Consider the following 16779-nt stretch of genomic DNA (forward strand, 5'->3'; position numbering starts at 1 on the left):
AGAATATTCAAAGTGCTATGGGGTGCCAAAAGAACCAACAGATCTGTGTTGGAAGAAGCGCAGCCAGAGTGCTCATTGGAGGCCAGGATGGCCAAACTTTGTCTCTCATATTTCGGACATATTGTCAGGCAGGACCAGTCACTGGAGAAGGATATCATGTTTGGTAAGGTGGAAGGTCAGAGAAAAAGAGGAAGGCCCCCAGCAAGATGGATTGGCAATATAGTAGCATTAATGGGCTCAAGTGTGGCAATAATTGTGAGGTTGGCCCAGGACCAAGCAATGTTTCGTCTGTTGTGAATAGGGTTGGTATGATTCAATACCAACTCGGTGGTACCTAACAACAACAACAATGTGTTAATGCCTTTCCATTTTTGCATCATTAAGAAAAGTTCAGATCCATTTGGAATAATTGAAAAAGGTAGAAGAGAACTTTTAACTGTGATGCATCTCTTACATCAAATAATATAATCTTTACAATTTAAGCATAAATGAATTTTTATTTTATCCTATAACAAGCATTAGGTTGCCATGGAGTCAGTAAAACTGTGCTCTACATAGTTTTCAATAGCCTATTTTTTTTGGAGGCTGGAGACAAACATCTTTATTAAAGATACTAGCAAAATTTTGGCAAACATATCAAAACAGATTTGTAAATATGATGCTTCCGTTTTCAACTGACGGCACTTTGAAAAGACAATACAATAAAGACAACACAACTTGAATCAACATTAGTTCTAAATCTTTACATTCTGACCATACTAAAACAAGTGATAGTTTTAATCAAAATAGATAAACTCTATGAAATGAAAGTTTGTGGTGTTTGGTGAATCACATATGTTATGGTTAATTATATCTGCTCTTTTTGATAATCCTGGCACCCACGTGGAAAAAAAAAAGCAACAACTTTAAATACACATTTCATGTACATAATAGCATCTCTGTATATCTCTTCAAAAAATACTTTGTAGAAGTATATAAATAGGTTACCTACATGTTTAATTTCACAATTCTGCCCCCAAACTATAGATCTTATTTTTATAAAACTTCCATTTTTACAACATTAATAGAGCTGACAAACTTAAAATGGAAATGCTTTTGTCTTCCACAAGAGAAGCAGCAACTTAACAGGAAAAACGAAAAACATACCTAAAGTAACACTCATCAGTTGTTTAACCTGAGCATTTGGCCTACTAGGAGTAGCAGCTTTTAAAAATTTTTCCTTCATGCACGCTTACGTCATACAACTTCTGCACACATACAGCTTGAACACATGCTTTCAGATACTAGTACGCTACAGTGTGCTTTCCATTGCGCTAATTAAGTGGTAAGCAGTGTAGCTAATTATTAATCACACTATGTACACAAATGGAGCTCTGGTAGTATAGTGGTTACGAATGGGCTGCGAACCTCAAGGTCAGCAGTTCGAAACTACCAGCTATTCCGCGGGAGAAAGATGAGGCGTTCTGCTCCTGTAAAGATTTACAGCCTCGGAAACCCTGTACAGGGTCGCTATGAGTCAGAACCGACTCCACGGCACATGACAACAACAACAATGTACACAAAGAACAAACACCTTAAGGCAACCACTGTGATGGGGGGTTAACTTGCTGGGTGGTTTTACTTTTCCTGATCAAGTGAGTCTGCATATACACACAGGTATGTATACTTACATACATATGCATACTCATTCATCTATTTCTTAATCCTCCAAAATGATTTTTTTTTTGCATTTTGTGCACATTTCTAAATGTTCTATGATTTAAGGTAAAGAGTTTGCATTAGGAAAGGTCAAAAAATAGGCTTATGTTCATCCAAAAGCATTTCATCTTGCACATTATTGTGTTTTTTTTGTTTAAACACATACCTCTTTAAAAAAATCATTTTTAATAACGTACTTTTTTTAGGAAAAAATACTGATTTGAAATACTAACACTGAATCCCCAATATCTTAAAAAAAAAAGAATTTTCTATCAACTAAGAGTCTTGAGGAGAAAAAAAAGGATAAGAAAAAGAAGCAGCTTCAAAAATGCAGGGAAGCTAAGTAAAATGGAAAAAAAAAGGAACTCAAGTTTACTAATACTGAAATGTTCAACAGGCAAAGTTTCATTTCTTTAAAATTTTAGAGCAACTCATTTGGAATTTTAAATAAATAAGCTTAAGTTTATTTACATCTTCTAATCCAAAGACTTCTAGCGCCATGATTCTGCTTGCTGTTGATCATAAATTTACCTATTAGTTTTTTGATGTGAGCCGGCTTGTTGTGAAGATACATCTGTAGTTTTCTTCATGGTAACTGGGACTAGACTGCTTGATCTTCTGATATTTTTGTTAATACTTGTTCATGAACATTTTGATATTCTTTTGAGCCTATGAAAAGGTGCTTTCACTGTGCATTCAGTTTGGTAAATCTAGCCACAGTCTCCATCCTGGCATGAAAGACTCTGTACTCATCATACTCAGCATTGAAGTCATTCTTGTAATTCTGGTGTTGCTCACACAGATGACAGCAATGGGAGTTCAATTGTGGAAGAAGGTTCCATGGAGGTAGTGCAAACTTCTTTAACTCCATTAGAATTAGGGCTGGAGTTATTATTATTAGCTTGGCAATTTCCTCTTCTTTTACGGTTCTCCTTTTCCTAAATAGTCTCAACGTCTTGCTTTTTTACTTGGTTCTTTTCCTTGTGTTTTTTAGACTTCTTATGAGATACAGAATGGTTTTCTTCTAGAGGCTTTGGACACTTTAGCAGAAGTGAACCAGGGGGTAAGGTTTCCAGAGAAGTCCTAGAAGTATATCTGTCTTGCTGGTCCTCATCAATAGCCGAGTTTTCAGTAGATCATCATTTGTTTTTTGTGGCACCTCTGAATGGACTCAAACTTTCACCCTTTCAGTTATTAGCAGCTGAATGTGTTGGCCATTTGCACCATCCAGGGACAGGTTCTATAACTAGTGTTTATTTTATCTCAGTTTAATTTCCAACAATATGTAGTTACGTGTCTATGCAGGTCATCAGATTTAGACACTACCCTAGATTAAGAAATAGTACAAAAAAGAGTTCACAGCAGGCTCCTATCTTGCTACTGTTATCTTAAAAACACCTGCATGCAAGATTTTGATCCTCAACTGGTGCTTGGGAACTTGGATTTCAGGAAGATTCCCACCATCCCCAGCAATGATTTCTCATTCTGACACAGGTAACTCATTGTGTCTAAACTGTGCATTAAATGTGATTTAAGCTTTCCCTGTCGAAGTCAGAAATATTGGTAAGTACAAGTCAGAGGGGGACCACATGACTAGCTTCCAATGAAAACCCTGGGCAATGTTCCTCTAACAAGCTCCCCTGGATAGGCAGCATTTCACCTGTGTTGTCACAACTTGTATCTAGGGGTTTAAGTGTGTGTTGTGTGTGACTCCACAGGGAAAGAACTCTTGGGAGCTTGCACTGGTTTCCTCTGGACTTCATCCACGTATCCTTTCACTGTAAGAAATCTTCGTGCTAAGTGTGACCATATGTTGAGTCCCATGAGTCCTCCTAGAACATCATTGAACCTGGGGGATGTGATCATGGCCCCTACCTGAAATGTACACTAAACAGACCTGAATAAAATGCATACATACCATCTTACCAGACAATGTGCTCTTGGGGGAAAGTCATTGTTCATGCACAGCAAATCTTGCATAGATTGTGGAATAGCATCTATAAAAATATTTGATAATGAAAAGGTTAGAATATTCATGTATTCAAAGGCAAAGAGTTTTATAATGAATTTGAGGAAACATATGTATTGCTAATCCATACAGTTTTGCTATTATTTAAAGACTTAAATTTACGGCTAGTTCTGAGATTTGGGAGGGGGAGAAGAGTCTCTATTTTTTTTTTTAAAAGAAAGTCAGACTATAAAATAGACTTACTACGTATTTGTTGTCGTTGGTCTTGAAGTCAATTTCAACTCACAGTAACCCGCTGTGAGAGAATAGAACTGCTGGTAGCATAGTGGGTTACGCATTGTGCTGCAAACCAGCAGCAGTTTGAGTTCACCAGCTGACCCATTAAAAAAAAGATAAGGCTATCTGCTCCCATAAAGATTTACAGTCTTGGAACCCAACAGGGCAATTCTATTCTGTCCTAAAGGGTTGCAATGAGATGGAATCAATTTGATGGCCAGTAGGCATAGGGTTTTCTAAGTTGTAACTTTTATTGGGGGGGCGGTGGGGGAAGGGAGTGCTATGGCTCTATAAGGATAAACACTGGACTGCTAACCACAAGGTCAGCAGTATGAACCCACCAACTGCTTCACACGACAAAGATGAGGATTTCTGCTCCTGTACAGATTTATAGCCTCTGAAAATCTATACCGGGTTGCTATGAGTCAGAACCAACCTGATGGCTTCTAGCAACAACAACAAATCTTTTTCCACTAAGAGAAAGCATGGACCTTTTGATTAGTAGCTAAGCACCTAACCATTGTGCCACCAGGGCCTACATTTAGAACATTTTAATTTATTTTTGCTTAGTCATGACTCAAACAATTTCTTCTTGTCCTTACTAGAAAATTGAAGAAAAAAAAAAAAATTCTTGTGAAGCCTTGGCTCTAGAAGCCCTGCTAGCTAAGTACATTAAGAGTTGGGTTCCTACCGCAAGATCAGCAGTTTGAATCTACCAGCTGTTTCACAGAAAGATGAGGCTTTCTGCTCCTGTAAACATTTATATCCTTGGAAACAATATACAAGGTCAACATGATTTGGAACTGACTCAACAGTACACAACCACCATCACCACCCTTGTCTCTATATTTCTTCAAAATTTTACTCAAGATCAGTGCTCAAATCTTATAACTTCTGATGATATAGTTTTAACAAAATAAATATGTACCTCCAAATTAACTAAGTTGATTGTTGACTTGTAGTTCAACCATTAGCTTCAATCAAAACAAAATTAAAAAGCAAACAAAACTTCAGAGTATAAACATAGACAATAATTCTTTACCTATCTTAAATTTATTGATCTTCTCTAAAACCTCAGTGCCTCTCATTTGTTCATCTTAGAAACACTGATTCTAAGCAGTATTCCCACTCTAAATTTTCATGAAGAACAAACTTATTACAACTTTTCTTTATAATAGTAACATTTAAAATGTCTTTGTTGGAATAGCTGTTGTTGTTGTTGCTAAGTGCTATGAAGTTGGGTCTGACTCATGGGCTCCTCTATAAGAGCCACTGGTGGGTTTAAACCACTGACCTTTCAGTAAACAGTCCAGTGCTTATCCTACAATGCCATACACCAAGACTTAGCATCCTTGATTAAACAACAGAATGTTAAACCTGGAAATCTCAGGGCTATTCCACATTTCCCACCAACTGCATATATTTAATTTTTCTCCTTACTCATAAGATATACATATTCATGTTATGGTTTAGTTACTTTGTTTTTCTATACAGCCTTTTTTTATATAAGGTGAATTGGTGGCACAGTGGTTAAACAGCTGATAAAACAAAGTCAGTGGTTCGAACCGTCTCCTTCTGTAAAGATTGCAGCCTAGGAAACCCTACACAGTTCTATTGTCCTACAGCGTTTCTATGAGTCAGAAATCACTCTACAGTAATGGTTTTATTTTATATAGATGCATGCCTGTTGAAAGAACATTTCAAGATCTATCTTGAAATACAAAGTTGTCTGTGAAAGGCTAATATCCATATGCCTAAAGACCAGAGTGCTGGTATGGTGCTGTAGGAGAAGCATTGGACAGCGAGATAGGTTTGAATTATAGTTAGTGGTCTGAACTCACCAACCGCTCCTCAGAAGCCCTGTACAGAGTCACTCTATGAGTAGGAACTGACTCGATGGCACTTAACAACAACAAACCAACTTCTTTAGTCTGAAGTTGATCAAGCATGCAATCAAGATACACTGATAATTACTGGTGATTGGAAAAGGGAAAGTTGAAAACAAAGAAGCATCGGTACTTTGAAAATATGACCTTGTGACATTAACAATGTCAGACATCACATGATAGAATTTTGCAAGGCAAATGAATAACTTACACATTGCAAATACATTTTATCAACAACATAAATGGTGACTCTATACATGGACCTCACCACATGAAATACACAGGAATCAAATTGACTACAAATGTAGGAAAAGACAATGAGAACCTCAATATCATCAGCCAAAACATGGCCAAGGATCAGTTATGTAACAGACCATCGATTGCTTATATGCAAGTTTAGGCTGAAGCTGAAGAAAATTAAAACAAGTCAACAAGAGCCAAAATATGACAAGGAACATATCCCACCTGAATTTAGAGACCAACTCAAAAACAGATTTGAAGCATTCGACAATAAAGACCAAAAATCTGAAGAGCTGTGGGATGACATCAAGAACATAATAAAGGAAGAAAGCAACAGATTAAAAATACAGAAAAAAAAAAGACCAAAATGGGTGTCTTTTTAGAAAAGACTCTGAAGCTTGCTCTTGAGCATAAAGAAGCTAAAGTAAATTGAAGAAATGAGGATATGAAAGAGCTGAGAAAAATTTCAAAGGGCAACTCAAGAAGACAAAGTAAAGCATCATAATGAAATGCAAAGAACTAGAGAGAGAAAACAAAAGGGAAGAAAACGATCAATGTCTTTCAAACTGAAAGAACTGAAGAAAAAAAACAAGCCTCGAGCTGCAATACTGAAGACTCTATAGACAAAATAATGAATGATGCGGAAAGCATCAAAAGAAGATAGACATAGTTCAGATGTTGGGGAGGGTAATACACAAGGGGGAGGAAGCTGTAAAACCAAGGATAGGAAACCCTGAGGCAGGATGACATGGGCTAAATGGGACAGAGGTAAACAGTGATGTGTATGCTCAAGCCTGGAACAACAGGGCTATGTGATACATGAATCAAGGCATAGTCTGAAGAGGGGAAATAATGTTAAGATGCTTGACTGCCTTATTAATGTTAGTTTCCCTTGCTTACTATTGTAAAATAGACACAAGTGAGAGAGAAAGGAGTGTTGGGAAACATGATTACGGTAAGCTTGTAAGCCTGTCTTCAGCCTATAACTGACTGGAATACCTAAAAGGGGTTCTAGAACTTGCCCAGTGAAACAGGCTTCTTGAGAAGCCTTTGCAGTGTATAGGACCTTAGGTAGAATCCTGAGTCCCATCCAGAACCTTCTGAGGTGGGACATTCCAACTAGAAAAGATAAGCAGACCAGCATAAAACAGCTAGAGCAATAGAACATACATCTTCAAAGAAAGAGCAGCAGGAAAAATCCACAACAAAATGTTAGTATGATTGGTTAGTACAAGAATAAGCAAGTTATTCACCAGGGAGCCATCAAACCAAGCAATCAAGTCCCTTCAGGACAAACACCCCCTCCAAGACTGAAACTCAAAAGGAACACATGAGCAGGCATGTAAATTTGCTGGTGACCATGTTTGTCTACTGGTGAGTTTAAGAGGGGGAAAGGCAGCAATGAAGAAATGGGCTCCATAAACTCTTGCTAGCATGAAGATGAGAGAAAGAGCAAGGGCTGGTTGGTTCGAAGTGTGGTGAGACTTGGGGACTCCTGAGCCCATGGACAAGGACACAGCCATGGAGGGCTAGAACTGAGAGTGAAGCATCAAGCTGTTATGAAGTGAGGGGAGATGCACAAGAGCCCCCAAAATTGCAGACAGTACCCATCTGACCTAGCCTTGATGGCTTGATAAGCATAACACAACTAGAGGAAGGTTAAAAAAAAAAAAAAATCTGAGAAAGGAAACAAGTGTAAATTGCTACAATATGATGAACTTGCCTTATACTGTGGATGTAGTAGGTCAAAATACCAACTGACAACTGAAGAATGAATAAACAAACTGTGGTACATACACACAATGGGATATTATGCTACCCTGAAGGAAGCTGTAAGCCACTGTATAACATTGATGAACCTTGAGGATATTATGTTGAGTGAAATTAGTCAGTCATAAAAGGAGAAACACTGCATAGGACCACTAACTGTAAAAGACTAAGAAAAGAACACATAGTAAAGAGGGGTGGGGAGGATTCTTTGCTGATTGCTGGGATGTGGAGGGGTGGGGTGAAGGGGGGTACAGAAAGGTGGAGCACAGGGCAGGGAATAAACACAGGGTAGTTTGGGTGCAGGTGAAGGGGGCACTATACAAAAAGGGAGAGAGGAATGGAAAAATAAAGTGGATGGGAGAAAAATTAGGCATGTTTGCATGGGCTGAGTGGGACAGAGGTAAACAATGATGCGTGCAGACCCTTGGAACAACAGGGTTCTGGGACACAGGGATTCAGACAAGGTTGGAATGGGGGAAAGGGGGTAAATAATGTTAAGAAGCTTGGTTGTCTTTTGAATCTTGTTTATCCTTGCATTACATTGTAAAATAAAAAATGGAAGGGGAGAGAAGGAATAGCCAGAAATATCACCATAGAAAGCTTGTAAGTCTGCCTTCTGCCTATAACTGACTGGAATACCTAAAATGGGGCTACAACACGTCCACTGAAGGAGGCTTCCTGTGGGGCCTCTCCATTACATAAGACCATAGGTGGAATCCTGAACAGCATCCAGAATCTTCTGAGGTGGGAAATTTCCACTTGAAAGCATGGGCAGACCAGCCTGGAGCGGCTAAAAGAACAGAAGATACTTCTTGAAAGAAAACCTGACAGGAAAAATACAAAGCAATATAGGCAGACCGACTGATTACTACAAGAACAAGGAAGTTGCTCACCCAGGAGACATCAAGGCAAGGGGTCGAGTCCCCTCACAGTAAACCCCCTTCCAAGACTAAGACTCAATGGGAATACACGCTCTGATTGGTGACCACGTTCATCATCAATAAGGGGAAGTGAGGGAAAAACAGCAATAAAGCTGCAAGCTAAGCCCTATAATGTTCAACAGACTCCTGTGAACCAGGGCAGAAACCTGGCTGTCCAGCAGTGTGGTAAGACCTGGGGACTCATGGGCCCAGAGTCAGTGACATAGCCACAGAGGGCTGGAGAGGAGAGTGAAGCGTCCAGCCGATAAGAAGAGACGGTATATACACAAGAACACCCACACTTGCAGATAATACTCACTTGACCTGGCTCCAATAACTGGATGATCAGAGCTCAACTAGAAGAAGAAAGAAGAGGAAAAAAAGAAAAAAGAGTAATCTGATACAATTCGATGAACTTGATCTACACCTATGGATGAAGTAGCTCAAAAGAGGGAACAAATCTTTACAGCAAGCATCATTCCCACCATCTCCTTACACAGAGTAGACAGGAATGGGCAACTTGAACATTGGCTACCCAAAATGGGGGGGCTACATAGGCAAGAAGTGACTGGCTTACAAGCTTTCAAGAGGGAACCTAGATCCAGAGGGCGTGGAGGAAGGTAGAATCTCCACTGAGTAGTATCCAATCTGTCTAGGTGGGATTGATGAAAGGAAATGTGAATAGGTCTCTTATGATACAATGGTGAGTAATTGCTATCAGAACTGGTTGTGAGGGTTGTAAATGTAAATGTAGACATTTTGTGGCAAGGAGGGGAGTGATTAACTTTGTAGTCTACTAGAAGCGGAGGTCCCTGGCACCATGAAATGAGAAGAGCTGAGAGCAGGACCCTACCCAGAGAAGCAGTGATCCCTGAGACAGAGGCAGAGATGATGATGTGGAAAGATGAAGTAGCTGGAGACTTTAGACTCAGAGAGGCAGAGGGTCTGTGTGCTGATGACCAGGGTGGGTGAGTGGGGTAGGGGGTAGGGAGGGCGAGGGGAAGCAGGATTGTAAGATGTACCCTTTGGTTGATTGACGATGCATGGAGGGGACTGTAACCACGGCAATGAAACGGTATACGACAGGATGAATGTAAAACTAATGTTCTCCCCTGTAAACTATCACATAATTCACAAAAAAAATTTTAAAAAACAAAAAACCAACTGAGAGGTAATAAGTCTTCGTATCAAGTATCAATCCTATTTTTCTATGTACAGGGTAGATAGGGACGGGCAACTTAGGCATTGGTTACCTAAAATGAGGCAATTTTAAAGGCACAAAGTGACTGGCTTACAAGTTTTTAAGAGGGAGTTTAGTTTAAGAGTGTGCAAGGGATAGTAGAGTCTCCACTGAATAGGTTTCATTATGTCTAGACGGGTCTGGTGAAAAAAGATGGGGATAAGATTCTTATGATTCAACAGTAATTGTTACCATGACTAATTGCAACTGTCACAACTGTAAAGGTAGAAGTTTTGTAACAAAAATGGGGGAGTAGTTAATCTTCCAGTCCAGAAACAGAGGACCCTAGGACCATCAAGGGAGAAGAGCACAAGTGGAGTGTGGGGCCCTATCCAGAGAAGCAGTGACACCAGACATAGAGGCAGAGATGAGGACATGGAGCAACAGAGAGCAGCTGAGGACTCTGGATTCACTGAATGAGAGGGACTAGGTGCTGGTGGCCAGAAGGTAGGCTTGCAGAATGTGCCCTTTGGTTATTTAAACTACTATATATTCCTGAGTGTTTCTGTGTACATCCGTGCCCACCCCTCTCCAAAAAAAAAAAAAAAAAACAGGAACTAAATGCAAATACTGTTGAATGATGATGCACAGAGAAGACTACAATCATTGCAATGAAACGACACTCAGTTCACAATAAAAACTTACCAAAAAAAAAAGTGACACATGTAAATATTTAATAAATGTGTATCAAATGAAAAAAAAAAGATGAAAGAAAATACACTGTCACTGTAGTTAAATGAATTAGTAAAATTAATTGGTCGATGCTCAACCACTTCAAAATGTAGCATATGATTAATAACTGATGATATTGAAGGAAGAAGTCCAAACTGCACTGAAGGCATTGGTGAAAAACAAGGCTCCAGAATTTGACTTTTTAAAGTGCTGAAAAGCAAAGATGTCAGCTTGAGGACTAAGGTGCGCCTGACCCAAGCCATGGTATTTTCAGTAACCTCATATGGATGCGAAAGCTGGACAGTGAATAAGGAAGATCATAGAAGAACTGATGCCTTTGAATTATGGTGTTGGAGGAGAATACTAAAAGTGCCATGGGCTGCCAAAAGAACCAATAGATCTATTTTGGAAGAAGTGCAGCCAGAGTGCTCCTTAGAGGCCAAGATGGCCAAACTTCGTCTCTCATACTTTGGACATATTGTCAGGAGGGAACAGTCGTTGGAGAAGGATATCATGCTTGGTAAGATGGAGGGTCAGAGAAAAAGAGGAAGACCCCAATGACATGGATTGACCAGGTGGCATCAATGATGGTGTCAAGTGTGGCAGCAGTAGTGAGGTTGGCCCAGGATCAGACATTGTTTCGTTCTGCTGTGCATGGGGTTGCTATGAGTAGATTCCGACTCGATGGCACCTAACAACAACAGAATTTGACTGAACACAAACTGAAATCTTTCAACACGCTGAGTTGGAGACACTCACACATATATGTCATAAAATTTGAAAGATAGCTATCTGGCCAACTGATTGGAAGAGATCCATTATTTGTGCCCATTCCAAAGACAGGTGACCCAATAGGATGCAAAAATCATCGAACAATACCATTAATATCACATGCAAGTAAAATTTTGCTGAAGATAATTCAAAAACGGTTGTAGCAGAACAAGAAGGAGCTACCAGAAATTCAAGCAGGATTCAGAAGAGGGCATGGCATAAGGGGTATCACTGCTGACATCAGACAGATCTTGGATGGAAGTAGAGAAGAACCAGCAAGATGTTTATTTGTGCTTTATTGACTATGCAAGGATATTTGACTGTGTGGATCATAACAAGCTACGGGTAACACTGTGAAGAATGGGTATTCCAGAACAGTTAATTGTGCTCATGAGGAACCTATATAAAAACTAAAGGGCAGTTGTTAGAACAGAACAAGGAATTACTGATTTTAAATCGTGAAGGGTGTGTGACAGGATTGTATCCTTTCACCATTCTTATTCAATCTTTATCCTTAGAAAATAGCTGAGACGCTAGATTATATGAAGAATATAGCATCAGAATTGGAGGAAGAATCATTAACGGCCATATGCTGACGTCACAACCTTTGCTTGCTAGAACTGAAGAGAACATGAAATACTTACTGAAAGACTACAACCTTCAGTATGGATTATATCTCAACGTAAAAAAAAGAAAGATCTTCACAACTGGACCAATAAAAAGCATCATGATAAAATGGAGAAAAAGATTAAAGTCGTCTAAGGCTTCCTTTTGCTAGTATCCACAATCAACACTCACGGAAGCAGCAGCTTAAAAAATCAAAAGACATATTGCATTAGGCAAATCTACCATGAAGACTTCTTTAAAGTGTTCAATAGCAAAGTCTGAGGACAAAGCTATACCCGACCCAAGCCATGACATTTTCAGTTGCTTCATATGCATTTGCAAGTTGGACAATGTGTAAGAAAAACTTTAGAAGAATTGATGCATTTGAATTATGGTGCTGGAGAAGAATATTAAAAATACCATGGACTGCCAAATGAAAAACCAAATCTGTCTTGGAAGAACTACAGCAAGAAAGCTCCTTAGAAGCAAGGACATGCTCTTTGGACATGTTGCCAAGAAGGAAAAGGACATCATTATCCTTGGCAAAGTGGAGGTCAACAAAAAAAGAGGAAGACTCCCAACAAGGTGCATTCACACAGTAGCAGCAATGGACTTAAACATAACTGTGAGGACAGCACCGGACTAGACAGAGTTTCATTCTATTTTGTATAGGGTCACTATAAATCAGAACTGACTGGACAGCACCTAACAACAACTCATTCCTCACTTATCGACATGGCTAGATTACATGGTCATCATGTGATAGTCAGCATTTTGAAAAAATGGAGGACAAACAATATTACGTAACTGCCACAGTGTATCATTACATAACTGCCAAACCAATGAGAATCAAAGGCCCAGCCAAATTGACACACTTTAACCATCACAACCAGTTTTACTCTTGCCTCATATCTCAGCATTCATTATTGCCTGATGTATGTAGTGAATGTGCAAAACAGTAGGATAATGATAATTCATAAACAAAAAGTACGTGCAATCATTTAAAACATGTATATATATTGGAGTCCTGGTGTGGCACTGTGGGCTGCACAGTCATTTGAACTGCAAGGTTGATGTTGGTTCAAGCTCACCAGCTTCTCCTTGAAAACCCTATACAGGGTCACTATGGGTTGGAATCGACTTGATGGCACTTAACAACATACATGATTGATGTTATCTGTCCTAGTTTACAAATCTCAAATGCTAGATAAGATTGTTTTATTTGTGAGAAGAAAATATATAATACAAAAAGTAATTGAATTTTATTTCTATACAAGAAAAGACACAAATATTTCAGGTCTATGTTTACAAATAGGAGCTCTGGTAGCACAGTGATTATGAATCGGGCTGCTAATCTCACAGTCAGCAGTTTGAAACTATCAGCTGTTCCATGGGAGAAAGAAGAGGCCTTCCGCTCCTGTAAAGATTTACAGCCTCAGAAACCCTGTACAGGTCGCTGAGAGTCGGAACCGACTCCACAGCACATAAACACAACGACGTTTACAAAAGATATTCTGATTTCACCAGAACAATATTAACACATAGTCTACAGATTTTCTAAATGAAAAAAAATATTTGACTACATAGCCCCCAAATTTATATATTTATTCATTACCTTACTCATTTCATGATAATGGTGGTGGTGTGGTGGTTATGTGCCGTGGAGTCAGTTCTGACTCATAGCAACCCTGTATAGGGATATTGAGGCTGTAAATCTTTATGGGAGCAGAAGGTCTCATCTTTCTCTAGAGGAGCCACTGGCAGTTTAGAACTGTTGACCGTGAGATGAGCAGCCCGACTCATAACCACTACACTACCAGAGCTCCTAATTTAATAAAAATACACACTGTAATATCTAAGGACCAAATGACTATGATCATTTGATGTTTGACTGAGTACCTAACATGGGCCAGGTACTGGGATAAGGCAGATTCATAGTATCTCATTAAATCTTCACATTAATAGTTCAAGTATTATGACTTCATTTTACAAATGAGAGCATTCAGGCTTAGAAAGGTCAAATAGCTAAGTGAGTAGAAAAACTAGAAATTTCATCTCCTTGGTCTGACTCCAAAGTCTGGGGTATATACAAAATGCAGCACATGTTGCCTGATCAAGAGACATACTATCTTTTCATTTTCCTTCAAGGCCCTGCTCAAATGCTTTCTTCTCCACAATACCTTCTCTCATCTCACACAATTCAAGGTGATCTTTTCTCCTCGGAACTCCAACAGAACTTTATACTTTGGGATGGCATTTCTCACTTTCAACCTGTTATTTTTGCTATTTACTTATCGATCTTATCTCTCCCTCTGAAATGTAAGCTTCTTATTTACTTACAGTATTTACTCAAAGAGTACTCAGCATGTGCCAAAAAAAAAATCTTGCTGTTAATTCTGACTCATGGTGTCAGAGAAGAACTGAGTGACATACGGTTTTCAATGGCTGTAATCTTACAGAGGATTCAACCCAACCCGCTGTTCCTCAAAATTCCTATACAACAATCTTACAGAAGTAGGTCATTAGGTCTTTCTTCTGCAGTTGCCATAGAGGTTAATTTGGACTACCAACCTTTTGGTTAATAGGCAAGAGCAAACTTTTTTGTACCAATAAATATTTCTGAGTTTTTTAACCTTAAAGTGAGTAACGCTACATATATGAAAAGATAACACTCTACGTGAGATATGATGAAACAACTCTGAATATGTAAAACATTTTTCAGATGATATGAATTAAAAGAACTAAATTTATGCTTCAAGATTACAAGCACTCTTGAAAGTCAAGAGTTTAAAAATACGTAGTGAAAACTTACCTTCTAATAATTCGTCCTTTCCTTCTTTATCACTGGATTCTTGAACAAGATAATGATGAGTGACTGCAAATCTGAAGTCAGCAAAGGAAATTTCATCTGATTTCTCTTCCCATGCACCAGAAGTAAATATACCCTACATTTAAAAATAAAATGGAAGGGCATCAACTTTAAAGTATTTCATAGCACTATTACGGAGCTGTGGCGCTGTGGGTTCATGCACGGGACTGCAAGGTCAGTATGAACTGCAAGGTCGGCCATACAAGATCACCAGCTGCTCCTGAGAAAACTCCATACATGGTTGCTATGAGTCAGAACTGACTTGACAACGCTTAACAATAACAACATTGTCTTTATCTGGAGTTCTAGTGTGGTGCTGTAAGATAATCACTGGACTAACAGTGAGGTTGGCACTTCAAACCCATCAGCTATTCCTCAGAAACCCTATAACAGGATCATTATGAGTAAGAACGGACTCGAATGCACTTAATAGCATTATGTTTATTTAACCACAGGGATTTCCCCATTTTCTGTCCAACAACAGCCAACCAATCTAAAAGTTTACTCTATAGCGCCCCTCCACATAATAAAGCAAAAAGAAAACACATATGGTTATATGTAAATAAAACCAACAGGAAATTATTTTTAAGTTATGTATCACAGTATTCTTTAAACAGACATTTTCCCTAGAATATTAGTCATTAAATGAAAATTTATAATTTTTCTGTAAGATGAGTCTGTATATAAAATCTTGAATACAAATTAATTCTCTATCTCTCCATATTCAAATACAACCATACCTCAGAGACATTGCAGGTTTGATACCAGACCACCGCAGTAAAGCAAGGGACATGAATTTTTTATCAAGCATACCAAAGTTACCTTTACACTAGACTATAGTCTGTGTAATAGAATTATGAAATTTGAAATACTGAAAGAATTACCAAAATATGACACAAGAGAACAAAGTGAATGTATGGTGTTGGGAAAATCGTGCCAAAAGACATGGTCGACACACAGTTGTCATAAACCTTCAATCTGTACAAAACACAGTATTTGTGAAATGTAATAAAATGAAGTATGCCTTGAAAACCTCTCTATCAACAGTAGAATCTCTAATAGTTACCTTTTAATGAAAAATTATAATTTAATCATTTCATGATCATAAATTATAAGTAAACATTAAGAAAATACATGCTAATAAAACTTTTATTATAAAAGTTTCAAATCTGGTAGCATCACTACATATTATCCAGCACATAGCACTGTTGAACATCAATAACTGCGCAGTGATGTTACGAGGTCACATTATTAGGGAAGCAGTCTGTACAATCAATTTAAGTGGCATCTGTAGCAGGTTTCTTCAAGTGCCTTACCAAGCTTTGGCAGTCAAATCTTTTCATTTGACAGCAACTTCTTGAATATACAACATATCTTAACTTCCAACAGCTCTTTATTTATAGAACAGAGTGTTAAATAATGTTCCCTGCAGGTCTCTCATCTCCCATAGCTATTCTTTCCACTGGGAAGGTAAGCAATTATTACAGCCCAACAGCACTATGAAGCAGGAAATACCAACCAACCAACATGCCAAGCACAGTGATAGCTCCAAACTAGATAGGAAAGAAGCAACGTTTCTGTGAACTATTGAACTTAAACATGTATTTTTATGAATATACCAAATGAACAACACTCAAATGTTTTATGCATTCCTGAAAAATTATTTGCAACTCTGAATTAAGTTAAATAAAATTTAAATATCCTAAAGGCCCTAGGAGGGGAGTGTGGTGGCTCTGTATAATAAGAATTGGGGAGAACAAACAAGATGGCAGATAGGGTGGACGTGCAGTAAAGGCGCTCCACCAGCAACAACACAGAATACCTGACCAAGCAGGCTCAGGGGATGGTCCCAGAACTCTGAA

General features: G+C 38.6%; 1 protein-coding gene across 2 annotated transcripts in view; it reads right to left on the reverse strand.

The window, feature by feature from the left end:
- RAB3GAP1 (RAB3 GTPase activating protein subunit 1 (catalytic)) overlaps positions 1–16779 on the reverse strand; it is a 132497-nt gene that overhangs the window by 94541 nt on the left and 21177 nt on the right. For both annotated transcript variants that reach the window (XM_006834583.1, XM_006834582.1), the window contains exons 4-5: positions 14861–14993; positions 3617–3695 (exon numbers count right to left, since the gene is read on the reverse strand). In XM_006834583.1, coding sequence (XP_006834646.1) covers positions 3617–3695; positions 14861–14993 — 212 coding nt within the window. The remainder of the gene's footprint in view (positions 1–3616; positions 3696–14860; positions 14994–16779) is intronic.

The sequence above is a fragment of the Chrysochloris asiatica genome, unplaced genomic scaffold (genome assembly GCF_000296735.1).
Source record: "Chrysochloris asiatica unplaced genomic scaffold, ChrAsi1.0 scaffold00012, whole genome shotgun sequence".
NCBI classification, from domain to species: domain Eukaryota; kingdom Metazoa; phylum Chordata; class Mammalia; order Afrosoricida; family Chrysochloridae; genus Chrysochloris; species Chrysochloris asiatica.